The sequence below is a fragment of the Battus philenor genome, unplaced genomic scaffold (genome assembly GCF_028537555.1).
Source record: "Battus philenor isolate CCGP_79_NKW_IND1 unplaced genomic scaffold, ilBatPhil1.0.hap1 SCAF_9, whole genome shotgun sequence".
Classification (NCBI taxonomy): Eukaryota; Metazoa; Arthropoda; class Insecta; order Lepidoptera; family Papilionidae; genus Battus; species Battus philenor.
The window spans coordinates 10,433,109-10,459,609 of record NW_027181759.1 but is presented as its reverse complement, the minus strand read 5'-3'; the positions used below and the strand labels follow the sequence as shown (position 1 = coordinate 10,459,609).

The 26,501-nt window shown below is 31.7% G+C and overlaps 1 protein-coding gene across 1 annotated transcript in view; it reads left to right on the top strand.

Annotated features, from left to right (window-relative positions):
* LOC137932320 (cell adhesion molecule Dscam2-like) overlaps positions 1–23,533 on the top strand; it is a 70,120-nt gene extending 46,587 nt beyond the window's left edge. Inside the window, exons 3-35 of the mRNA XM_068775925.1 lie at positions 1,536–1,755; positions 4,053–4,198; positions 6,893–7,051; positions 7,242–7,370; positions 7,445–7,550; positions 7,648–7,855; positions 7,932–8,151; positions 8,228–8,375; positions 8,767–8,933; positions 9,006–9,096; positions 9,166–9,344; positions 10,602–10,747; positions 10,836–10,971; positions 11,090–11,209; positions 11,283–11,468; positions 12,435–12,579; positions 12,676–12,833; positions 13,408–13,645; positions 14,435–14,574; positions 16,697–16,767; positions 16,859–17,108; positions 17,789–17,970; positions 19,415–19,538; positions 19,611–19,740; positions 19,829–20,001; positions 20,065–20,241; positions 20,323–20,552; positions 20,626–20,938; positions 21,011–21,239; positions 21,443–21,546; positions 21,947–22,090; positions 22,398–22,469; positions 23,432–23,533. Of these exons, the coding sequence (XP_068632026.1) occupies positions 1,536–1,755; positions 4,053–4,198; positions 6,893–7,051; positions 7,242–7,370; positions 7,445–7,550; positions 7,648–7,855; positions 7,932–8,151; positions 8,228–8,375; positions 8,767–8,933; positions 9,006–9,096; positions 9,166–9,344; positions 10,602–10,747; positions 10,836–10,971; positions 11,090–11,209; positions 11,283–11,468; positions 12,435–12,579; positions 12,676–12,833; positions 13,408–13,645; positions 14,435–14,574; positions 16,697–16,767; positions 16,859–17,108; positions 17,789–17,970; positions 19,415–19,538; positions 19,611–19,740; positions 19,829–20,001; positions 20,065–20,241; positions 20,323–20,552; positions 20,626–20,938; positions 21,011–21,239; positions 21,443–21,546; positions 21,947–22,090; positions 22,398–22,469; positions 23,432–23,457 (5,267 nt within the window). The 3' untranslated portion in view covers positions 23,458–23,533. The remainder of the gene's footprint in view (positions 1–1,535; positions 1,756–4,052; positions 4,199–6,892; positions 7,052–7,241; positions 7,371–7,444; positions 7,551–7,647; positions 7,856–7,931; positions 8,152–8,227; positions 8,376–8,766; positions 8,934–9,005; positions 9,097–9,165; positions 9,345–10,601; positions 10,748–10,835; positions 10,972–11,089; positions 11,210–11,282; positions 11,469–12,434; positions 12,580–12,675; positions 12,834–13,407; positions 13,646–14,434; positions 14,575–16,696; positions 16,768–16,858; positions 17,109–17,788; positions 17,971–19,414; positions 19,539–19,610; positions 19,741–19,828; positions 20,002–20,064; positions 20,242–20,322; positions 20,553–20,625; positions 20,939–21,010; positions 21,240–21,442; positions 21,547–21,946; positions 22,091–22,397; positions 22,470–23,431) is intronic.
* The last annotated feature ends 2,968 nt before the right edge of the window (positions 23,534–26,501 follow it).

Below are 26,501 nucleotides of genomic sequence, written 5' to 3'. Positions count from 1 at the left end.
ACAACAACATGCAAAAGTGAAAAAAAGGGAAAAAAGATGATTCTCATTTTAATATTCGAATTAAAAACTCTAAAATTATAAATTCGAAAACCACAAGATTTCAAAATAGTTTATTTGGCTGTTAGTACAAAAAAAATTCTTTATCAAGCATTTTCTTTTCATTAAGAGTTCTTTTAAAATTAGATAAAATTTTAAACTTCGAAAAAAGTACTTAATTATACATGAATATAGGCCAATATTTTAATCCTTACATATGAATATACTCCTGCATTGTGAATATTTCATAGCGTAGGAATTTTTAAAATTTGGTTATTATAAAAATTGTTAATTTCATTATAATAAAGTCATAATATCGTTAATTAGGATTCCTTTAAGTCTGCAATCCTTTCTGACCACTGTCAGGCCAGGATTTTGCCGTGAAGCTAATATTGGGTTAAATTTAAATCAACGAAAAGGTGGACGATATTTTTAACCAAGTACGAGACGGTTAGTTTTAAAAAGAAATAAATTAAAATGCTTCTCAAAAACGAAAAAGTTAATTAAAATAAATATAAACTTTTTGAGAGCTGGCGAATTTTTAGCTTAAATGCACTTGAGAAACAATTTAATTAGGTGAACTTGTAAAATGCAAAAAATTCTTGACGATCTGAAGTAATTTACTCTTTATACGTAAATGTGAACACGAAAATATTTTAACCTAAAAACTTAATTAACTAATATAGGTTAGTAAATACTTTTAAAATATTCAAAAGGAAAAATTTTAATTTCGTCTGACTTTAAAAATAAAATTTTAACTTTACCCAATTTTTCTGCGCTATAGACTGTTAATCGATAAACATTAATAATATACATCATAAATTAAATAAATTAGGTATGACTTTTTTATACTTAGTAATTAGATTTAACGATAACAATAATTTACTAAGTATTTTATTAATTATATTTACGAAATAAAAATTCAAGGCGAGAAACACCTTATACAACATTAAAACTAAGAGATTTAATAAAATATTATTCTTGTTACGAATGAAGAAGAATGCGAAAAGGGCCCAAATTGATAGTATCTAGAATTAGATTGAACTGCACTATAATGGCATTGTTCAACTTAAATCTACGGGTTCCAAATACACCTAAATCTGAAGCGTACCGACAAAAACTCACGGTTTTTATGGTCAGTTTTATATCGATAATACAGTATCAAAACAATTCATTCCAAAGATTTATTATTACTTAAGAGTCCTTAGCACTGACAATAGGATTTTTAGTTTTTATTTTATTTTCTTCATATATTTATTTTTGATAGTTTACAAGTACATTGGAGTGCATTATAATATCGTGCACAGTTGCTTACAATATCGTTACTTTTTTCATGAAACTTAAAGAAATGTTTAGTAAGCTTATCTGGTGTATATTGATATCAATATAAATATATATTAAAATATCAGAACAGAAAGTTTAATCTCGTAAATCAATTTCAATATCCATATGTACGTGTATTTTTAATAAGTGTAATCTTACGTTTGACTGTTTTTAAGGACACAAGATACCATGGACACTGGCAATCACCCTGGCGGTAGCACTGGCCACGAGTGCGGGAAACAAACGCCCGCATTTCACAGTGGAGCCGCCGTCCCGCGTATTGTGGCCGTCCACGCGTGGGGCCTATGCCGCCTGTCGAGCCACCGGACATCCCACTCCTGACGTCAACTGGGTGACCGCTGAAGGACAAATTCTCACAACAATCCCGGGATTGAGGTAAAATGATATTTATTAATCATAAAAAATTCAAAACTCCACCATTTTACTGTTCGTGTACTATTGAATCTAAATTGAAGAGCATTAAAGGCAATAATAATTAATTCCTAGATTTGCATAAAAGTCATGACGTAAAACTAATAGTCGCGATTATTTTTTTATTTTTATGTGCTCGAAGTTTCAAGCGCTTTGCAACAATATGCTCGCACTTGAAAACTATCTCAAGTATCATGGTATATCCTAACAGTAATATTACTGCCTGAATCACTATATGTATTATATACTCAATATATTTTTGTCATATTTCGATAGCTAAACAAGCACTAACAAATGAATTTAATCGTTTTTAGAAGGCATTTTTCATAAATTTTTTAACATGATAATTATGTTTGTTCAATTACGTTCAAGTTGCTTAGTAACTAGGTGTTAGTAAAACTAATAGATTGTAAACAGACAAAGCTTCTTAGATGCATCTTTCAAAAACAAAAGATATTATACATAAAACCGAAGACCATAAATTTCGTGGAGGTTAAAGTACATAACCATTTTCAACCGAAATTATTACATGCTAAAAAATAAATATCATTATTTTTCTGTTTTTGTTATAAAATAATATTCTTAACTCGTCATGTGATACCTAACTTTTTGAGCTATATGCCTAATCAATATGACCCATATGGAATAAATTATTTGTACAAACCACAAATATTCTGAACACGAAATGACATTTATATAACGTGACTTTACAAACAATAAATTACTATTTTATTCATACTGTGACTTCATTAAATGAACAAATTTTGCAATTATATTAAATTTTTGGAAATTACATACTGTTACTTTTAAGCCTACAATTTTAAAAATAACAGTAGGTACTATATTTCGTTTCACACGTAAAGTAAACATTTATTTCCAAAATACATTTCTCGAACTAGAGACAGTTTTCGTGAGAATATGGAACAAATACCTGTAAACAAATATTTACACACAACGTGGACGTTGCCCGTATTTCTTGATGTTTACATTGCTTCTGAAACTCTCCCGATCTCAATGCATACAATTCGGTTACGGTAGATACTATACTATTTTCTCCCAAATTAATCATTTTCTCCAATACTCTGCTGCAAAGATTTTGTTCAATAGTGAATCTGTACTAAACACACGCACACACACACACGCACGCACACACGCACGCATACACACACATATACATCAGAATTACTAGCAGATATTCTTATTGCGTATTATCGGTTAGTTTTTCTCATTTTTCTTATTTAGCCAAGAAACGCTTACAGCAAGGTATAGGCCAAATGCCCCAAAGATCGTCCCTATGACCGGTTCTTCGCTGGCCCCATCCAGCGACTTCTCGCAACCTTAACTATGTCAACCTTCCAGCTGGTAGGGTGCCTACCCACACAGCATCAGACTCATGGTCGCCACTCGAGAACTTTTAAAGCTGTAAGAACGGTATGGCCCGCCCACTGACATTTCGGATTAACAATTCTTCGAGCAACATCCGTGACTTTAGTTAAACACGAAATACAAAATTTTATCGTTGACACAAAATAAAATTACGTTATGTATAAATCTTACGAATACATGTTTTAATCTAAAGCTTAATGAAGATACTATAAATTTTTATTACCAAATATTTCTCCAAAAAGTATGTTATCCTTAACCAAAACTAAAACAACCACTAATACGGAATTCTTTAGGCGACAGCTAATAAATTGGCTGCCTGCATGTCAGCGCTCGGATTCGCTAAGAGAAAGTTCAATTTTAAATCTTGTCTCAACGAAGTAAATAACTGTTTAAAAACTTTGTATACTAAGCGGATAAAGAATAACTATTAAGTTAACTAAATATTTAGCAACAAAGCTAACGTTTTATATTATACTAAAATATATCCGCAAAACATTTGTTTTCTATTTCTTTGATTAGAAAACGTAAGTTCACGTTCACCGCAATAAAAACAAAATTGTTTGTTGTTGTATGGTTAAAAAAGTTTCACCCTTCACGAAATTATACATAATCTAACAAACTATTTTTTTTTTATATTTTTTAATCATCATTATGATTTCAGCCACAGGATGTCCACTACTGGGCATAGGCCTCACCCATATATTTTCAATAGAATCAGCTGGAAGCGGCGGGTGTTCCTACGACCTAATTTTAATATCAGTTGATATTAATAAGCAAATGTAGTTTGTTAACGCTCTTATAAGCCTGAAATGATTCATAATAAGTCATTTTAGCAATAGTATGGTTTTAACATTTCTTTTAAATTTTCATACCAGACATGTTCTAAGTGACGGGCGGCTCGTGGTCGGAGCAAGACGTTCTGTAGTGGACGCCGGAGCTGGCGGGACCAGTTCTATTTTAAGATGCAAAGCCACTAATAAAGCTGGCACCACTTTATCTAGACCCATGTTACTACAGCCGGGTGAGTTATATTCAAATGATATTTAAAGAGTAGCAAAGTTTTGCAGAAGAGAGTTATGAAATTTATGTTTTATTTCTTTATTTTTAAAAATGTCTTCGGTGATAGATAACCTGATTGAGCGTAGAACAAAAAAGAAAATCATTCATGAAATAAAGAGAAGATAAAGTAAGAAAATAGTAAATAGTCTATAGGCTTATCGGAAGATAAATGAAATAAAATTCTGTTAATTATAGCAAAAAGCCATTTAAAAAAAACTCATGTGACTAGTAGTTGGAAAGTATCTTTATTAAAATGAACTAAATTAAAATTTTAAATTATTATTCAACGATATATTGAAAATGTAATAATCAGATGTACGAAAAGAGGCAGAAGCAAATTACAACTTTGAGTCGAGTTGAACCAATTAACTTTTCGTTACATAGCGAGGGAAATATGAAATAAAATGAAAAACAAGCAACGGCCGCTCGAGTTTTTTACACGACGAAACTTTTAATTAAGGAATTAAAAATGACATTACAGTGAGTTCGTAACAAGGTAAATTTTCTTTGTTCAAAAATATTTGAAGCTAAACACTTTCGGAGTTAAATTATTGATCTTAATACTAAAAGAGGGCATGGTATTCGTTCTGAAAAGTCAAAATGTTCTGTTTATTTGTACATAAAATATTAATTTAAATTATAAATTTACGTTAATCGACTTAAACTTAATTAGCTATTACCAGACACCATAATATATTCTTTAAGGAATTACAGGACCAGTCATTTCATTGCATTTGCCCACCGTTGTACCAAGAACCATTAACACGTAAAAACAAAATATAGAATATTAATATGTTAATTAAAAGGTTACAGCTCAATAATATTTTCGGTATAACAAACTTTTAAAACACTAGTCCGTTTTTTGTTACCTTTAATTAATAGAATAGATTGTAATTTCGTTGAGAGATGTTGACAAAGTGAAGCTATTAATTTACAATTCTTGTAAAATTGAGATGTGACAAATATAACTTGTTTGTTATTAAATATTATGTGAAATTAAGGTAAATAGAAGGCTCACGTGCCATAGATTAGCAGACATAATATCAAGTACTAAGGAGAAGTGTGGCTCATTTAGTTAACAACAGGGCGGCTATTATTACAAGCAAATATGGTTCACCTCTTGACCCTCTTAGTACAGTGAACTCACTTAATAGAGGCTTCTAGTGCTTTTGTAAGCCATTGACACTATGGTTATCTTTCAAAGTCACAGGAGCGTGTTTCAAATTGAAAATTCTTATACTTATTTCCAGACATTTGGTCACTTTTTTTCGATACACTATAATTCGAAAGTCGAAAGTTCATTATTTTTAAATCCTCTCACTGCACCATTAACTGTGCTTTAAGGTAAATATCGTTGTAAATTATGTTTTATTTCCTAAAAAACATGTAAACAACATCTCAATTTGTCCTACTAAAAAATACTAAACTTTTGTTAAAGGCAAACAATTTTTCCTTCAATTTTTACGGCAATATTTTGATGTATAAGAAACTTTCTTTAGTGACCGCGTGACCCCTACGTGCTACTACTAAAAGCCCTGCTTATTTTTAATTAAATGACTTAACACTTTAATTAACTAATTTGGATAGTATCATGGCCAAATATAGTAAAGTTACAAAGGTATTCTTTGTTTCTGTCAGTCATATAATATCACGCAAATATTTCAATATTTAAGTAACAAAATGAAAAAAGAACGGTTTTAATATTTTTGAATCCATGTGTTTAAGTTTGTTACCGAATCTTCACAGTTATTTACATCATTTTATTTTATGTAACTTATATTTGTTTTGGTCTAAACACATGGTATAGATTTTACCATATTTTAGCATTTTCTATACAATGGAACCGACTACAAAGGAAGAATTGAAAAGCAACAAATGGAGGCGCAAAAGAGGCTTATTCTTATTCAAATGAGTTTTATAGAAAGTGTTCGACACTTTCATATTTTATTTTGGTTTTATTTTACAAATTCTTTTACATTTGTGTTTAAGAGGCATGGAAAAGTGTTTTTTTCCTTTGGGGAAACAATTTTTTTTATATACTAAGTGATCAATTACAATTTGAAATACGTTATATTAATTTATTTTTGCTATTGAAATGTGATAGGTCAATAACTTCTGGCAGTACAGACTGCAGGGACAATTTTGAAAATTCCTAGTTATAATATTATGACGCTATTTATTATTTTTGAAATTTGATAAAGCTGTATATACATTAATTGATAGCAAATTAGGTATACATTTAACCTTTTAAAGTTTTTCACACATACAATAAATCACTCCATGTATACTATGGTATTGTACTATTCTACACTATTTTTTTAAGTAATTGATTTATTTTTATTAACAAATCTTCGCTGGTTTTCTATGTAATTTATTAGTTACGCGGTAAATTTTATTTGTTAATAGTATTAATATTTCATTGATATACATTAATAATTTTTTGGTAGAGATCCTTGTATAATTGATAGTATTAGACTATATTAAGCGTCGTCAACAATATTTATTATTTTCAAAATGAGATTTTACTCGTATGTATAGCAAAATTTAATTTGTTGAAAATCAGATGATCGGTTCTATTTAGACATTCTCTATATTATAAACTAAAGACGTTTCTCTTAACGTTACTTAACATTAATTGAAATTATTTTACTCACAGTGGAAGACAATGTTTTATCACATTCCGTGCGACAGCTTATCCCGGCTAAAATCGGGGGTTCTGTAGTTCTAAGATGTGATGTGTCACCTCAAATTGGTATAGTTGAGATACGATGGATTCAGGATGGTCTTACGCTTGCATCAAGTTTCGTCGGAACTGGTTAGTAACATTTATGTTTGAATATATTCATCACTATTTTTAAGAAGAATATTATACGATTAATTTCCCGGTAATAAAACATATGACTAAGTATATCAAAGACTTTTTACGTAAGTCAATTTTAAATAATCAGAATTCATATTCAAAATTAAACACTGTTATATTTTATTAATAAAAACGTGTTTTGTAGACGCTCGATGGATAGCCGGTGCAGGTGGATTGTTGTTTGGTACTGACTTAACACAAGCGGATATGCAAGCGGAATATTCCTGTATGGCGTTAGATACCCCAAGTCCTGTCGTAAAACTTACAACAGATGGTACGTTTCAAACAGATACTTTAATTCTTATTTAAATTAACGTCGCTAATCTTTTATTTAAAAAAAAAACACAGATAGTAGCTGGCTGGAAAATAATGAAATCAATTCAATTGAAGCACGAACTGGCGACACTGTGATTCTTCCTTGCATTATGCGTCATGTTAATGGACATACAATTACGTAAGTATTTTTATTGAAGAAAAATACATTTTCATTTTAAACTTTTAAAAAAAATATATTAAAAGCATTTCTACGTTTACATTAACTTCAAAATCAGGTGGCAGCGTCAAGAAGCAAGCGGAGTTTGGATAACTCAAACACCTGGAGAAGGTATCGTTAAATTCGGAGCTCTCGTCTTACCAAATGTGCGACCACATCATGCAGTCCGCTACGCGTGTTCGTCGGGAGCAGAATCTTCTCATAGATTGCTCATACGTTTAATAGTCATAGAACCACTTGCTGTGTCTATTACACCAAATCCTCTGGTAAAAGCAACATCGATTTCAATAAACCAAACTTTATTCCCTAAAACATTTTAAGACGTAAAATGTTGTTTTGTAGCTGTTAGGAACGGGTGGGTCCGGTGCTTTCAATTGCACAGTACAAGGAGGTCGCGGAGGAGGAATCACTATAAGTTGGCAACACGAAGGTAGACCTCTTCATTCGCCTCAATCCCGTTTATCTCTGGGTCCAGTACGATCTCATCACGCTGGTCTATATCAATGCACTGCGTACGATCACATGGACTCGACAGTATCAGGAGCTGAATTAGTTATAGCTGGTATTGATTGTTCTATTTACTTTGATTTGTATTAATTATTTTTATATGTTACAATTAAAACACAAAGTAATTTCAGATAGACCACCGAGACTTATTTCAACATTTAGTGAAGCAGTTACAAGAATAGGACAGAGTATTGTGTTAAGATGTGCGGCTAATGGGATTCCGCCACCTAGAATATTGTGGACATTAGATGATAGACCGTTACCTGCAGCACCAGACAAGTAAATTTTTATTATATAAATAGCTATATTATAGTGTATTGGCGTTAATAAAATCGTGGATAAAGTCTTTCGACAAAAATATACGTTATTCATTTTTAAAATTGACAAAAGACGTGTTAGTATTTATGTTATTTTTCTTATTTATTTATTTAAAAACGCAGTCTTTATAGATATTGCACCATATAAATAGTCATTTATGTTGGTGCTAATATTCATTTAATATTATAAGTTAAACATAATTAACTTCGATTAATTATATGCATAATTAAATAAAGAGAATGAATCAAACACGATTTGAATTTAACAACAGTAATTCACTATTTTCTTAACGCAAATTCATTTTTAGTAAAATGAGCAATATTCGTTTGAAACATCTATGTTTTTTTTACAGATATAGTGTAAATACAAGAGCCGAATCTCTGCCTGGTGGAGAAGAAGGTGCTATTGTCTCAACATTAAGTGTTACAATTCGTACGGCGGATGAGGGAGGTCGTTACGGATGTAATGCTACTAATTCGGGAGGTTCTCATGCTCATCATGCGAGATTAAATATTTTTGGTAAATTACCGAGTACAGTTAAATTAAGATATATTTACTATAGACTCTACACTATAATATTTTTTCATATAGGTCAACCAAACATACGGTATCTTCCTCCGATCCATGTGAAAACGAACACGGATGTAACACTGAATTGTCCTTACTCAGGATATCCAATAAAGTAAGTAGATATTTAAAAAAAGGATACCATTTACTCTTTCTTCCAAAATAATGTTATAAATGTTCATAGGGAAGTCATTTGGCGTCGTGAAGATGGGTCTGCGGTAGACACAGGTCTCGCGCCTAATGATGATCTCGGTATATTACGTTTACCGTCAGTTAGGAATACAGATGCAGGCAGTTACACGTGTGAAGTAAGAGCTGAAAGTGGAGAATTGGCAAGAAGAACAGTTCGCCTCGAAGTGCACAGTAAGTATTCGTTAATATTAGTGATTAATAAAGCATAAGATTATAAGTTATCCATATTTTAGTAGTAATAATAAAATTACCAGTATCGAACATAACATACACTGTACTACCTGTTTTAATTTTGTTTACATTTATTACATGTTTTGTTATTTTTTCCATTGCAATTAAACAGTAAAACATGAAATAAATGCAAACAAAACTAATACAGGTATTAGCTAAAACATTTAAAAATAATTATAAGGTATATAAAATTAAAACTATGTAATCTGTCATAAAATGTAAAATAACCAAATTATAAAATGTGAAATAAAAGATAAGATAAAGTAAAAATAATGTGATAACCAAAAACTGTGATAGTAAGAAAGATAGATCATGCGAAGTATGACAGAAGAGCATGGAAATAAAAAAGAAAGGAAAGTGAATCATTAAAAGCCCTGTCCCATAAATGAGATAGGGGACCGAAAGGCCCCTAATAGCGGTGGCCATTTAAGAAAAAAACATGAAAATAACAATTTTATGTAAAAAGTCATAAAACTTACATCGACTTTACACGTATTATACTCGTATTATTGCTAAAAAATATATTTTAAACGATATAAAATATATATAACACTATATGTAGACATAAGTTATAAATTATTTTGGAATCTATTCAATTAAATATACATTTTATAAATACATAACATTGCTATAATTTAAAAGGGAAACAAAAACTTCCTAATTAATCTGAGAACAGACTATGAGAAGATTTATATTGTTTACTCCAAAGAATTGTTAATCTAAAGTCGCAGTGGGCAGAGGACATGGTTTGTGACAGCCGATTGGCAACAGCCGAGGCCTTTGGAACAGAAAGGTTCTCGAGTGACGACCACTAGCCGGCTATACGCGGTGTGCGTGACCCCCTCACTAGGTGGACCGGTGATATGGTCAAGTTTGAAGGAAGTCGCTAGGTGTGGGCAGCACAAGACCGATCATCTATCGGTCGAAAACAAGAAGAAAAGGATATACAATTAAATAGAGGAATATAACTATATCGTATATTACGATATTTAGTTTACGTTTATTTGATATACGAGTTTTAGTTATTGAACATCGAACGGCCTGGTTTTAAAAATGACCTTTATAATGTTATATTAATAATTTATCTCGTTTTATACAAACTTTATATAAATTTCATGAGAATATATTCTTTAAGTCTAATAAGTTGAAATGAAAGGTCTGAAAGTTGAAATGAAAAGTCTGAATTTGTTTTAACAGAGCCTCCGAAAATAATGCCTTTTCACTTTCCCGAGGAACTGGAGGTAGGAGGAAGTACTCAAGCCACATGCAGCTTAGTATCTGGTGATAAACCAATATTATTCTCTTGGCATAAAGATAATTTGCCAATACCTTCTGTATTAAAGGTAAAGTAATTTTATAACCTAGTCATTAATTGTAATAATTTTTAATCAGCAATGAAACAAATTATTTTTGTGATTAACGCACTTTAAGGTTGAACAAAAAAACATGGATTTCTTCTCCATTTTGATTATACATAATCTATCTTCTGCGCATACCGGAGAATATTCTTGTAGAGCAACTAATGATTTTGGAACTATAAGTCATACTGCGCCATTAATTGTCAAAGGTATTTATTAACTTAACTTTTTAACTACTTGCTATAAATTAACTTATAATATTCTTATAAGTTTAATTAGTACCTTAGAATTGAACAACTCATCAATTAAAACAGTTATTACGCATAGAATCACCGTCTTGGGTATGGCGAGCGCAGAATACGTCAGTATCAGTCGGTGCAGCCGTACTCTTGCCGTGTTCAGCTAAAGGACAACCGTTTCCTCGAATATCCTGGGAATTTTCTTCAGGTAATACATTACTAATAACTTTTAACTAAAATACGCTTTTGTTATTGTATATAAAGTTTAATTTTTTTAGTAGGTGGCGATAATTGGCACCACATCTTATGGAGCCAATCGGATTCGTCTGAATCTGGAGAAGGTTCAGTCCTGTCCGACGGTACTATATGGCTTAAAGCTGTTACATCTAATCACGAGGGATGGTATCGATGCACAGCACGTGTTCAACATTCCTTTTTACATCATTCTTTTTATTTAGATGTAAGAGGTACGTAAATTTAAAAGTAAATTTTAACCTGTTGAAAGTTTTATATATTAGATTTTTATTATTTTCTTTACTTGGATACCTCCTTTTAAAAAAAAGTGTGACACATGATTTCCAGATCTTTCATTCTGTAGTAAAGCAGTTTCCATGAAAATGTTTTATAACACCGATTATTATCATTGGTAGCGTTATATAATTTATATGAAATATACGACTATCCAGCGACTTCGGATGACCTTAACAAAGCCGTCTACCCATCTTTAGGGCGAACGTCCTATCCTGCGCTTAGCGGTCGGAATACCTTGGATGTATGCCGCTTCCAACCAGTCCTTTTATAAATCTATGGGAGTGGCCTATGGTCTTCTATCGAGTATTAGCGAAACCATAGATTCACCCCCTAGTAGCTAAGTTGTTATCTCTAAATAAAATAAACATGAATTAGCTTTTATTATACTACAAATGTGACAATGATACATGCACTTCAAATATCCATCAATATTAATATTCATTTAATTTATTACTGTTGTGTATTTTGTAGATAAAATTCTTATTATTTTTTTAAGTATAAGTATCTATTTATTTTTATAAATTTATTGTAATTATTTAATTTAATAGAAATTAATATTCTTTAATTACGCTGCAGAGGTGACTTGAAAATTGTGACTTGTAGAATTGAAAATATGTACGTTAGTTAATTTCGTTAAATTTTTTTACACTGATAAAACAATTCACAGCCTATAGTTTTTGATCAAAAATTGGCCGAAATAATGATGGTGATGATCGTCATCGCCATCATTATTACAGCCGAAGGATGTCCTCTGCTGGACATAGACCTCATTATGTTTGGATGTATTGTATAATGTACGTAATAAATTTTTATTTTTTCTATCTAGTCAACCTCATCAACCTAATATTGAAAATCACCAGTCTTAAGGTCTTTTAATTAAAATAAATTTTCTTTGCAAATAGAACCACCTATATTATCAAGAGGAGACGGAGCTGCGGAAACTCGATGGGTTGTGAGAGGATCAACTGCTCGTCTCACATGTACCGTGAGAGGGGAGCCTGAAATTCATTTACATTGGACTCACGATTCAAGACCTTTGTCTTTGCAGTAAGTAATAAACTTGAAAAGATTTATAAGTTTTTGTTTTTCAAAATAATTACATTAGGGATTTTTATGAAACTGCGTATTCATTTTTATTAATAGTGGCACAGGCGGTGTAGAAACAAAGGATATTGGTAATGGAATGATGACGTCAGAAATAACAATAACTCACGCCGGTCCCGAACACGCTGGAGACTATCGCTGTCTCGCCCGTAATCTCTATGGAAACGATGAATTACTATTTCGCTTATTTGTAAAAGGTAATAATATTCTTAAAGGGTTATAATTATAAAAACTACATTTTACAATAAATACAATACAATATAGCAAATTATCTAAATTTATTTAGAAAGATATCTGTTTTAACTGCCTTATAACTTACTCACTGTTAAAACACAAACATATAGTTCTATAATATGTTTTCTCTTTTCGAGATTTAAGATATTTTGCACAAAGCTGGGTATTAAAATCAGAGGTCAATCCTGTCACCATTGTGATATCCTCCACTATTTTTTCATTAACTAAATACTCTTTCTATAGTAAAAAAAAGTAAAAATGGTTTTCGAATGGCTACCACAAGCCGGTAAATGCGGCGTGGGCCTAGCCACCTATCATCCAACCAAGTCGTAGGATGCAGGCAGCGTAAGAACAGGCTTATGCATTATAGTGGGCATCGTATATATATAAATATATATACATATGGGTATAAATATTCGAAATTCACTACAAATAAAATATATTTAATATCTTTAACGTTATATAGAATTTGATTCATGACAATATAGTGTGAATTATCGTATCGTCGAAAAGATAAAATATTAACCTTGACCCCAGAACGCCCTAACGTCCCCGAGGAAGTTCGCATTTCTGAATTATGGTCGCGGAGAGCTCGAGTAACTTGGAGAGTCGCAAGAGGTGTAATTGTACTACATTATACTCTACAATATAAAGCTCTGGCTATAGATGTGGCCAATGTTGGTTTAAATATCGCTGTCCCTACACTCTTGAATACGTGGGATACGCCAGGAGTTGTCAATGTTACTCTGACCAATTCTGACTTACTTCATGTTGCGTGAGTAAAATGTTTTATAAGTTTAATTAATGTTTTCTCTTATGTAATAAATAAAATATATTTATATAGATATATATTGATATATATATATATAATGTAATATAACACTTTGTACCGAGTTTCATATTTTGTTTACAAAGAACTATAATTGAATATATTAACGTTTAGACAGGCTAGCACAATTATGGGCAAGGCAGTGTACGCCTACAATAAACAAACACATTAATTTTGTACTTTGTTACATGAAACTGATGTAAACTTATATCATATATTGGTGTTGGCTTGCCTATATGCGATAAATACGTCGAGAAATAAATAATACAAAATACCTACTGTTGTATTTATACTGCTGTAAATTCTTGTTAGCTCTATTGTAACATTTTGTGTTTTGATAGATGCTATAATGTACGCAATTTATTTCCGTTAAAAGATAAAAAAGGATTATTTTTAAGAGAAATATTAGAGGTTTTTTATTGTAACGATGGATAGATGATTTGAATAATAATTATTCAAATGATCCTTACCTTTATTCAAAACTTTCGATTTGTATATTTAAAACTATTTTTCACTCAACGCATCTTGTCGTGCTTATCATTGAAATTGAAATTAATACTGTATTTTTAACTGCTTTGTATTATTGTAAATTTTATTTTCAATATTTAATAAATAAAAATAATACTTTCATCGTAACAATGGTTGTGTACAATGTATTTAAAGTTTGCTAGTAACGTTTTCAAAATCCGATTTCCATTACAATGGGATTATTGTTTAAGCCTATTGACCATTCAGATCGGAAGGGCCGGGTCGCGCCGGGGCTTTGGTGACGGGATTATCTCCCGACACACGATACGTACTTAGACTCGCTGCCTACAACGATGTCGGCGCTTCACCTTATACGACGCCACTCCATTTCACTACCCGAGAAGAAGGTACATACATAACTATTTCCTTTAGTTATATACTCTATTTATTTGAAACATTAAAACCACTAACTTCAAAATTTCTTTTAAATAAATCGCGTATACAAGATGACCGGAAAAAGTTTGAAGGCTTTCACGAGGTGAATGCTATCACTTAATGCATACAACCTATCATTAACGGAATCAAATTTTTAAATAAAATTCCGTAAAACATTATTAAACAACCATTAATAAAATTCAACGCTTATTAAAAGTAAGTTGACGGAAAAGACATATTATTCAGTAAATAAATAATGAAATGACAAGAATGCTAAGCAATGATATCGCTTAATAATTTTGTTTCCGTATAGCCTATATCTGACAGAGAGCGTATGTTAATCAATTCCGTTGTATAAAACATAATAAAGGATATTGTTAAGCTTTTTTTAAAAGATGTGTTGTTTTTGAGATTCTTACTACTTCTTCTCCACAACTGTAATACCTCGCGAAGCAGAGTAGAGTTAAAAATATGTAAATAAGTTCCAAGGTGGTATAAATTAATTTATTCTTTCTCCAAAAATCAATAGATTCAAAAATAAAAATAATGTAATGATAATATAGTGAGAAAGGTGTTTTCAAAATTCGGGTTACTAGGTATTAAATTATGATTATATAACTATGATCATTTAGACCATATATCCCTGCAGATTTTGCGCTAATATTAGAGAATCGCATTTCAATAGAAAAATAAATTAATGTTACATATTTCAGAATGATCAATTTATACACGGCAATTTGAAATAGGTTTTTTTCAGCTTTTTGCTGAAAAATGAGCTGCACATTCATTCCTACAAAGCTTTTACACCTATTTCCAATCGTAACGTATAAATAAAAATAAATCGCCAAATGTTAAAGCTAAGCGTGATACTGAACAATAGCTCGATTGGTTGGTCTTTTTTATACTTTTGTTTTATAAATGATTAGGAAAAAAATATTGTAAATGATAATATAATGAAATAAAAAATATCTTAAACTATATATAAAGCATTACAACGTAAATGTAATCACATTATTGTTAATATTTAGGAGAGTATGAAATAAAAAAAAAACTATTTTTCATAGAAATCGCCGTGTACTGTTAGAATCTTTTAAAACAATAAATAAAGCGATCTCTCTAAAATACATATGATTCATTTTTTTTTTGTAGCACTCTAATAGAAAAAAATTAGATATTAACTTATTATTAAGTTTGTCGTGTACTATAATAAACTGGTTTAGCAAACCAAAAATAAATGACCAGAGAAACTGGTTTATGTAATTATGAAGATATCTTGGTTATGCCGGATTGAAAAGCTATTTTAGTCAATTTGAAGTTTGAAGCATATGAAAGTATTCACGCTCTGACTCGGATTATGGGCCATAATTTATCACGAGGGTCCAGTGCGAATTGGCGAATGACATCTTTCGGATTTATCGTCTTACTGATTTTCTGTTTTCTTACGATATCTTTACCGTTCATTTATTCATTAATTTGGTCATATAATCACTTACAGTCATATATGGAAATGACTAGTGTACGCCAAGAGAAAAATGGTGAAAGAGCCTGATTTGCTACAAACGAAAATCAAGTTAGGCTCTCCTATAATAATTTTTTTCAAATAAAAGCCACAAAAATTCTTAACGATTTCTGATCTTAAAAGGGCTCACAACAAGTACAAATAAGGTGTATAGAAATTACTTTCACAATGTTTTTATTATTATTAATTGATTAAATTAAAAAAGTTAACATTTCGAAATTATGTATACTACGATATTTTTTAAAAGCTTGAACTTAAACAAATTTTACTCGTAAGGAATAATTATATTCCGTATTTATAAAAATATCCACACGGTCGAATCCTCAGCGATCTGATCTTTAAACTATTCTTGTTAACGGTTATGTAATATTTATACTTTTGATGATTTTAGAAAAGGAGAATTTAATTAAAAACGTTAAAATATACACCGTAATTCAAGATGATTCAAAATATAGTCTAAAGTTTTAACGTGTTGTACAATGTAAAAATTATTACTAAGCTAGAACACTAATGAAATATTTCTACCGAATATAATCGTTATTTAATTAAAAAAATCTTTCTCGTTATTAATTCAGCGCCAGGAGGAGTACCGCGGGACATAATAGTTAGAGCCCTTCGCGCTCGAGAGTTACTTGTCACTTGGCAGGTATTGTTTGGATTATTTTTTTAATTTATTTAAAGCTCTCAAGTTGTTGTATTTTATAATTTTTCATGAAATCTTTTTTTGATAACTGTAGCCACCTCCGAGAGAAACTTGGCACGGTACTTTGTTGGGATATACTATACGATGGTGGGAAGTATCAGATGAAGGAAAAGGAACGCAAGGTGATAACACGGGGTCAGAAAGTGGTGCTAGCGCGGACGCAACGAGTACTACACTCAGGGGGCTGAAAGCGGCTACTCGATATGGAATTACGATCAGAGCTTATAACGCTGCAGGGGCCGGGTCACCATCACCTCCACACTATCGCCATACGCTGGAATCACGTAATATTTTTTATTTTTGAACCCTAAATGCTTTTTATCAAAAATTTTGTTTCTTAAATTTAAACAAAACAAGCAGCTTACATGTCGATCATTGAAATTTTATTGCGTAAAAAGGTATAGGGTTTGACTTTCATAATCAAAAAAATTTTGTTTTTTTCTTACGACGATCACATATATAGTAATCGATCTTTTATAATTAATGAAATGATTACCGCTCTGACTACTCTAGTTTTTGCCTACTTCATTTAAATTTTTTATATCTTGTATACTATTAAGAGTAAAAAAAATATAACTAATAATACAGAGTTTTAAATTTGTAATTGATTCGATTACTATACATAATTTTATAATAATATATTAGACATAATATAATGGTAAAATTTGGCTAGCAATAAATTCATGGTTTAGTTAAATATATCGCACCGTGCTTTTGAAAATATGTACAAATGATATCCAAAGTGTTTCTTGAAACCAAATTTCTGCTGAAAAATCTCCGTAATTTATATTTAAGTTGCTAGAAACAATCATTTGTAAAGTAAAAAATGAATATTAGTACAATGCATTGACTAAATAACATGAGAAGTGGGCGTAGGAACAGTTTTGGTTTGTTTCCAAAATTCACTTATTTAAATGATCGATGTTAAAGTTTTTGTCGTTATTAATTGAAATAATTTATATAGCGCCCAACGGTAGTCCAGAGCTCCTACCGTGTATACCAAGTGGTTCGACTTCACTCCGGGTGTCGTGGCATCCACCAGCGCCAGAGTTCCGAGGCGGTATCATCACACATTACACGCTACAATACACGAGGCGTGATTCTGACCCGCTGTTGCCGCCACAAGATGCTTATTTGCGAGTACAGGTTCGTAAATTTCTTTTACGCTATGATTACATAAAACCATATAATAAATATAACTAACAATAAAAGGGCCATGGAGACGAAAATGATAAGATTAGTAGATTTAGACTTGACTTTAAATAAATGTTTTTAATTGTAAACTAAAAAGTTAGTAACATAGATAAGATTGATGTTCGACTCTGAATACAGGTCGCTTTCAACCGGTCCTACTAGAAATCTATGGGAAACGCCAATGTCCAGCTGTGGATGACCTGCGGCTGAAATGATTATGATGATACTGTATAAATAAATATTGTAAAGACGAATTACATATTTTACACAGAAAGTCGTATTTTTGATCTGAATAAATAATTATAAATATATTCCAATTATTTATTAAAACGTGAAATTTTTCACATGAATTGTTAAAGATCTTTTTCCGTTTAAATTATTTTTTCCACCGTCTACCTTTTAGTGTAATGTATATAAATAATAGAATATATATAAATACAAATAAGCACCTATTTTACTCCTTGACTAAAATTATATGTTTAACAGTAATATATCGTAAATAGCAAAACTATTTATCGATTTGAATAAAATGTCTTTTTTCTTTTAAAAAAGTTGAATTTAGGAAACGATGTAAACGTGTATCGTATAATTTGTATGTAAATATTGGATTCTATATAAAAGATTTCATTAAAAAGCGGTTTTATATTCTCCTCTCGTTCTTAAAGAAATAAATTATGTAAAATGTAATATATCGTGAGGAAAACATCGCATAATACTATGGCTTGAAGTCGAAATATGAGACATAGATCGGTTTGCTGTCGCCCGTTACTTATAATATATATATATATATATATATATATATATATATATATACACCCACTGACATAGACACCCACTGCGAGGTAGGCTTTCTCCAATGATAAGAAGAGGGGATATAATATAATCGCCACGTTTAGCAAATGAATTGGCGATCGCAGTATGGTATTATAGTATGCAGAGGACGCTGCTGCTCATCCTCTGGAAACTTGTGTGTGATCCGTGGCAATTCTATAAAATTAATGCTTCAAGTGTGAAGTAATAATTATTCCTCGGAAATCGAATTTGCGAACTATTTTATCAAGCGGACCTTTCTCAAAGATTTTCTTTAGGACTGGAAAAGTTGGAAGCGGTCTGTATTCAGAGTTTTCTGACCACCATTTTCACTTGTCGGTCTTTAGTCTTCACTCCACTTCCCAGTCGATTTTTTGAATACATATAATTAAAGTATTAAGCGAACTGCACTCTTATATCAATAATGTAGTATGAGTCCATAATATAATATAAGGCTAGGCTGGCTCAAAGTTCATTTTCAAATCATAAATTTTATTTTCCTGTATTGTTATTAGTAAGGACCTGCTGTAATTAATATTATATACATAAGGTATTTCATTTATTTTGGCAAATTACATTATTATAGGGAGAAGAAACTACAGCTTCACGTTTAGTACCTTACGCAGAATACGAAATAAGAGTTCGGGCACACAATGCCGCGGGTGATGGACCATTATCAGCGCCACAATTTTGTCGCACTGACGAAGATGGTATATATTCAACTTTCATAAAATAAATTATGTTTTAATTATAACATAGATAAAACCATATCATTATTATAGTACCTAGTGCACCGGGAGGCATGAAACTTATAGCGCTGAGCGAACGCTCATTGAGAGCGTCATGGCTTCCACCTTCTCAGCCAAATGGAAAATTGACGCACTACACGCTTTATGTAAAAGATTTATCAGGGTATGTACCATTTTATCGGTTATCTTCTTTGTCGATTATTTATAATTAAAGTAGTGAATTACAACAATAACAGCGTCGTACGTTTTAGAACTCAAGAACCAAATATAACAAGAGTAAATGCGTGTGTCGACGGCGAAGAGTGTATGAAATCATTACGCGGACTTCGTTCCGGGCGAACCTACGAAGCATGGGTTAGAGCAGCGACTAGTGCCGGAGAAGGGCCACCGTCGACTGTCGTTGCTTGCCAAACTAGTGCTTTAGGTATTTGCGATTAAATAAAATAATTTGTGGTCGTGAATAAATACTAAAGAAGTGTAATTTTAGCTCCGGCTCGAATATCATCCTTTGGAGGATTGGCCATGGAAGCTGCTGGAAGCTCATTATCCTTACGGTGCGTTGTTGGAGGAGTACCTCCTCCTGCAAAGCGATGGCTTCGCGCTGGTAATCCTCTTCATCCTATTCCACCATTCCAATTAGAAGGAGACGCGCTCTTGATTAGAGGTATAGAAATCGTCTATTTGCAAATTCTTCTGATCGTGTTTTTATTTCGCTCCAGTTTTTTTTTTAAACTTTTCTTTCTAGGCTTAGAATTGTCACACGCTGATAATTACACTTGCGTTGCTGAAAACCCTCACGGTTCTGATTCCGTAACGTGGCGAGTGATTGTATTACGACCACCAGCTCCACCAAGCTTAGCTTTGTTAGAAGCAAGGTCTCGAGAACTAGAACTTGACCTGAGGCCCACCCCAAGAGCACCTGGACATGCACTTCCTAAAGCTTACACATTGCATTGGAGACTTGCTACACCGGAGGTAAACTAACTACGGTTTATTTCGAATTTATGTAAACATTTATAAAAAAAATATGATTATAAAAAATTTATAGGGAGAATGGCGAATACAATCTGCGAATCCAGGTCCCGTAACTTTGAGTGGTCTGCGATGTGGTTCAGCTTACCGTGCCTACGGCTCAGCTGGTGGTGCGCCTGGAACGGAAATAGCTGTTAGAACATCTGGGGGTCCGCCATTAGCACCGCCTGATTCTAGATGGATAAGAACTAATGCAACACATGCTAAATTTGATACCAGTATGTGGTCAGATGGAGGATGTGGTCCAGTCGCATTAAAACTTGAATGGGCCGGTTCTGGTGCGTTGGGCGCAAGAGATGTACCTGTTGGAGGAGAAGTTATACTAAGCGGTTAGTTTCATAATTTAAATATGTACGCTTTTACTGCACATTACAAAAATTATAACTATTATTTCGTAATAGGGTTGTCACCAGGTTCAAGATATCGAGTAGCAGCGCGTGCTTCTAATGAAGCAGGATCGACGCGAGAAGTTTATGAATTTACAACTGTACCACTTGAAGGTAGTTTTGCAGAGGAAGTGGATGCCCCATTCCCAGCAACTGCCGGGGAACTTGCCCTTCTATTAGCGCTTTGTGCCGCTCTGTCTTTGGCTGCGTTAACGATACTCGCAATTCTTTTGAGACGGAAAAGGTAACGGAAAATAAACATACCAAATTGTACTTTATTTTTTTCATCAAATAAATACGGAAATAATTTAATTACCAATTAAATAAACCAAATATTGAAAGGAACTAAAATGTGTACGACGTTTTCTTGTATAATTTTGTTTATTTTCGCATGTATAATTTTTATTTTAAACTCATATTTTCTTTGTTTACATCGTATCTTTTTAGATCTGAAGGTGTAGTGGCACGAGTTACAACCAGTGATAAATCAAGCTGCGCGACTTACGGAGATCCGCCACATCCTACACCGAAATTACTTCCAGATCCGCCAGGTATCTTAAGTTAATTCTTTTGATTATCTGATATTTAAACCGATCCAAATTACTTTTTCTGGAGTGCCTCCTAACTGTTAAACTCAGTCTGTTGTAAGTAACAGCCATTTTTGTAGTGCCTTCTAGGAGGCTTCATACGGGACCTCAATCTCTACTTGGAACGTTCGCTCAAGCAACAGTTACAGTAACCGTTATAACTTTAATAAGCCATAAAAATTTTCTTGTTAATTGGTCAATAACAAAAAAAACTATATATTTTGACCAACAAGAATCAGAATCTGTCGTTATTAGTTTTAAGTTGACGTAGTTAACAACTTTTTGTTTAGATAGATGTAATAAATATTTTACCTTGAATATATTCGCTTAAATTTCCTGGATTTAATTTTTTTTGATTCACCAGACGTTTACGAGATAAGTCCATACGCAACTTTCGCTGGGCCTGGGATCACGGGAGCAGGATCACGGGCATATACCTTGCAGTTACGAGCCCTGGCGCGTCATGATGACGACGCTGCTCCTCCTGCACATTCTTCCTGCTGTGACGGTTAGTAGGTTATGGTCTGCATTTCACTCCTGTTTCATTAACGGTTTTCTTCCTTACGTTACTTTAAATAAATGATATATTTTCAGTTTTTTAATTAGTATCCAATTAATTCAAATTCTTACTATTATTTGAAAATTTATCAAAATATGCTGTGTCTGTATGCTGTCAACACATTGCAATAGTTACAGAATTACGCAGTTTCCCTAAGGTTTAATTTTTAATCTTGCATCTTATCCAAGTACAAAATTTCAGACAGTGTCTAATTTAAATATATTAACTCATGTAATAATCAAATTAAATTGTGTAGAAGAAACTTGTGTCGACACCTGCGACGATCAGAGACGACGGCGACGTAGACGACATTACTGTCCCGATCATGGTAAGTGAATATTTAAAAAAGAGGTATTTCACGTTACTTCGTTACATACTTTATTTTTCATTCAAAAAATATCTTACATTATAATAAAATTAGCAATATATTTAACCCGTTTTATTTGTTAGCTTTGTAACATAACCACTATGAATACAAGCAGAGAAGACATACGGGCCGTAATATATCTTACAAACCTAGTATAAATAAGTGGATCACATATTATTAAAATTTTTGTCTTATAATAAACTGGTTTCTTCACGATATTATCCTTTATCGTGTGTTTTGAGTAATGATATTATTTAAGTTTCTCAACGTACAGACTAATGGAAATCAAATTGGACTCGGGCTCATTACCATAGATGGTAATTAATGTTCACTAAAAAATAATTTGGTCAATATTAAATACCATAGGCAAGCTCAGAGTCTCTTAACAAGTGAGGACAACGATGGAGAGGGAATACACTGGAGATTTCTATACGCAATTGAATCAGGAATAAGAACATCCGTAGAGAAACGAAAATAGTGGTCATAGGTCAGGTCAGCAGATTAGCGAGTTGAAATGCCAGTGGACCAAGCCACTTAGCCCGCAAGACTATTGGCCTTTAGGGTCTTAATATTCTGAATTGGAGACCACGGACTAACTGGGAGTGAAGGACCGATCCCACCAAGATGGACAGACGATTTTGTTAAAGTCATCGAAAAACACTGAATGCAAGTTGCTTCCAAGCGGTTCTAAAGAATCTCTGTGGATAAGAACGAGTCCAGAAGTGAACGTCCAGCGGCTGAAATAATGATGATGATGAAATAAATGATTTATCTTCTGTCTAAACACTGAATGGTAGTGAAAATGACGCCAGATTCTTCTTGCAGTTTTCATTAAGTTACTTTAGGTTGAATTTGATTTGATATCCTAAGTAAGAATAAGTTTGAATCTATAATATAAATATTTATTAATTTTCTTTCATCAGGTTGTTCAATGGACTCGGGGAGTTGAAAGAACACACTGCCAAAAATAGTTAATATCTAGTCAACAAAATTAGAAGTTTACTCAATTGTACTTAATATTAAGAATGAAGAATTTTTACATTAAATTTGTCTATTTACAATAATTAGTTTTAATTTGCACCTTATTCCCCTATATACTTTAAACGTATATTTGGACTTATTTAATCGAATAAAGACGACAGATTAGACACGTTGGTCCAATGGCAAGTGTTAACAGAGTGTGGGTGTCAAAGTGATGTGGATTGATATCGGGTTTTAAGTCACTCTCCGTCAGTTGACAATGTTACATAAAACCCCGCCTGGCATTTGTCTACCGGCATTTGCATTTAACTTATCTTGTTTCACAAATGTCTTTCTTGTTGTTATCTACTAGTTACACCATATTAGGAAAGTCGCTCTATCTATTATCTATTTTTTCGCAGTGCCAATTTAAGGTATGCGATAAAAAGTATTATCTTATTAATATGTCTTCGAACATTATTTCTTTTTTACAGTAAAATCTCTTTGCAATATTTTTATAACACATACGATCTATAAATGATGAAACTGTTGCGAGATAACATGTTTCGCTAACTTCTAAACTCAATAGAAACATTTATTTAGGAAAGGAAAAAAAGAATAAAAATCCAATGCTATCCTTGAATAATATAAATATTAATAATTATAGCACTTGTAACTAAATATCAATTTAGATATCAGCATATAAACCCTTTTCCTATGTATATACTTTTAAAATCGGTTGAAGCAAGAAAATAACCTAACAAAACACATTTGTATGTAAATTGTAGTCCCATATTCCTAGCGGATAGATAACAGTCCCTTAAAGTATTATCCAGCGTTGAAGTTTTGGGTCAACTTAATAACGTTTTCTAAATGTATTCTACTATTTTGGTTATCCCACGAAAAAGCTCAATATTTTGTTATTCAAGTAAATAATATTAAACAATTTTTTCATTGTGAATGTGTAGATTTATATAAAACTAAGTGTACCAGTACACGCGTTTCCGTGTTATGTATATAATTTTAAAAAAATTTACAAAAAGGAAACTTCGATTCTTCAAACATAAATTGATAAAAGGGTACAAATAAAAAATAAAACTATTTTTCCGGGGATGTACCCAATAATTTTCACGACAATAGCATGTATGGTTCATGGTTTTTGTATCTATCGAGTACAAACAGACAGACTGAGACACAATCATTTTAAAAATATATATCTATGCTTTATCAAGTCAAAAACTCATAAATAATAAATCTTAATTCCTCTTGTTATCATATTCTAAATACATTGTCATTTTTTCAAAACCATTTTTTAATTTTTATTGTAATATAATGCAACAGCCGCCAACTAAGGCAAATTGTCTGATACTTAACAGATATCAATTATTTTAATGGACTATAATAAAGTACAGACTACATTGAAAGTTAATTAGGTTACCATTAATTCACGTATTAAAGGGAATCTGGTTGGTAAAGCTTTTATTTAAGTTTTAATAATGGTTTGCAAAAGTACGAGTTGTGTATAAATTTAATATGTTTTAGAGTGAAATACAGGTTTGGCCATTATTATTATAGAACTTTATTAAGTTTTAATTAAGTAACAAAGTAACTTTTTTCATTATATTTCGAAACAATATTAAAAATATGAATAAGTTAACATTAAAATACTCTTGTAAGTAAAATCATTAAATATGTTTTGAATTTCTTTTATTTGCAGGAAAGGTTATTTATTGGCATTTATTTTTTTAAATAATGTTATATAATTAACCAACATTTCGGTATTTGTATTCTTCTAAGCGTGTGCGGAATTTTCAAATACTCGTTGACAAAGAGACCGCGCGATCGTCAACATCTCTTTGTTGTTATTTTTTTTCAATTAATGTATTTTATTAGTTATTTTATTTGGTTTATAGACATAGACTTTTTAAATATCCTGATAAAAAGAACTCTGCTAGGGGTAGATCTGGGATACTAGGTGGTCGCTTGGAAAACAGCCTTTCCGGAAACGTTACTTGACCACCGTCTGGGATATGTTGGATATGTGACAAGTGGCTTCGTTTGTGGCTATATAATAAACTTACACGTTTGTTACCTTTTTGTAAAAAAGAAACTATCTTAGATTTAAGATGCATAATTAGGTGAACAAAGCGCATTTATTACACTTTGTAGACATAAATTCCAATTTATAACTTAAAAAAAGTTTTTTTTTCTTTTGATTTACAAAACCTCCACATTGTGTTCTAACAGAGATGCTGTTATGTAGAACAACTCTGGTTTGATCGTAAATCCATCCTAACGCTTTAAGTAAACAATTTTCAAATCCCCTATCACAAAATCGACTCAATTTAATTGTCTTCCATTTGACCTAAATCCGTCGGATAAGCGATGTAAAGGGAAACGTTCACTGGACTAGTCACCCTAAAACTTTGTGCCGAGCTTTATTAAAAGATAAACCATACTGCAAAAATGAAAGTAACTGAATTGATAATAATTGTTTTGATCTAATGTTTTTTAATTAAAGTAAGGCTTAGCTTATCTTTAATAAAACTATCAAGCACTTATACAAAAGTGATCAAAATGTGTACTTAAAGTTTTGTAATATTAACGTGTGTTCATTAAATACAAAAATTGTTTCAATAACTAAATATTTTAAGAAATGTTACAAATTTACCGACGTTTTTAACTACATTATTAAATTTCCTGCTACGACTTTTTTAAACCTTCGCAAGCCAAAAAACGGGTTTTTGGACTGAATCCTTGTTCTGCCCATGTATTATATTTCATTTGCTAGGTGGCAACACATATTCTCTCATCAAAGAATTAAATTAAACATTAAACGTAAATTTTATAACAAAAACCTTTTAAAATATTTAAGGAAACAATGCCAATTTATAGTTTTATTTATATATATAAATATATACTATAAATTAAATTCTCGTTAGTACTATAATGAAAACGATATCATACATTTCTGTGCAATGTACACTTGTAAACTTCTAGCAATTTATTATGTTTATTAAAGGAATCAGCATG